Source organism: Pyrgilauda ruficollis, unplaced genomic scaffold (assembly GCF_017590135.1).
Source record: "Pyrgilauda ruficollis isolate IOZ18807 unplaced genomic scaffold, ASM1759013v1 scaffold4690, whole genome shotgun sequence".
NCBI lineage: Eukaryota > Metazoa > Chordata > Aves > Passeriformes > Passeridae > Pyrgilauda > Pyrgilauda ruficollis.
The window spans coordinates 1-1,184 of NW_024526256.1; the positions used below are offsets into that span (position 1 = coordinate 1).

General features: G+C 56.9%; 1 protein-coding gene across 1 annotated transcript; it reads left to right on the forward strand.

Moving 5' to 3' along the window:
* Positions 1 to 39: 39 nt before the first annotated feature.
* LOC121359725 (helicase SKI2W-like) lies at positions 40 to 1,138 on the forward strand (the record flags this gene model as incomplete). Its single annotated transcript, XM_041478869.1, has 2 exons — positions 40 to 156; positions 1,001 to 1,138. Coding segments are annotated over exons 1-2 (243 nt in total), but the record flags the coding sequence as incomplete, so codon positions are not given.
* Between the last annotated feature and the right edge of the window lie 46 nt (positions 1,139 to 1,184).

Below are 1,184 nucleotides of genomic sequence, written 5' to 3' on the forward strand. Positions count from 1 at the left end.
CAGGGCCGTGTCTCACCGTGCCTTTGTGTCCCCCCAGGCGAGTACACGCAGATGTCGGGGCGCGCCGGGCGCCGCGGGCTGGACGCCACCGGCACCGTCATCATCCTCTGCAAGGGACCGGTGCCCGAGCTGTCCGACCTGCACCGCATGATGCTGGTGAGCCCTTGGCGTGTCATCGCCATGTCACTGCCGTGTCACTGCTGTGTCCCCACCTGTGTGTGTTCTCACATGGGGAAAATGGCAAGAAACGTGATGGGAAAATGGTGGGAAATGTGAGGGGAAAATGGTGAGAAGCGTGAGGGAAAAATGGCAAGAAAGGTGAGAGGAAAATGGTGAGAAATGTGAAGGGAAAATGGTGGGAAATGTGAGGGGAAAATGGTGAGGAACGTGAAGGGAAAATGGTGAGAAACGTGAGGGGAAAATGGCGAGAAACATGAGGGGAAAATGATGAGAAATGTGAGGGGAAAAATAGCAGGAAATGTGAGGAGAAAAAGAGCAGGAAACAGGAAGGGAAAAATGGCGGGAAACGTGAGGGGAAAATGGCGAGGAATGTGAGGGGGAAATGGCGAGAAACATGAAGGGAAAATAATGAGAAATGTGGGGGCAAATGGCGAGAAACATGAAGGGAAAATGATGAGAAATGTGAGGGGAAAAATAGCGGGAAATGTGAGGAGAAAAAGAGCAGAAAACATGAAGGGAAAAATGGCAGGAAATGTGAGGGGAAAATGGCGGGAAATGTGAGGGGAAAATGGCGGGAAACGTGAGGGGAAAATGGCGGGAAACGTGAGGGGAAAATGGCGGGAAACGTGAGGGGAAAAATAGCGGGGAATGTGAGGAGAAAAAGAACAGGAAACGTGAGGGGAAAATGGTGGGAGCTGTGAGGGGAAAAAGGGCAGAAATTGTAATGGCCACCATGTGGGCAGCGACACGTGTCCCTCGCCATTTTCCCCACGCTGTGTCCCCGCCATGTCCTCACCCGCGTGTCCCCGCGTGTCCCCAGGGCCGGCCGTCGCCGCTGCAGTCGCGGTTCCGCCTGACGTACCCCATGATCCTGCTGCTGCTGCGCGCCCCCGCCCTGCGCCCCCACGACCTGATGCGCCGCAGCTTCGCCGAGTTCCCGCTGCGCCGCGACACCACCGTGAGCGCTGCCGGGGGGCCGGGGGGCACCGGGGGGCACTGGGATG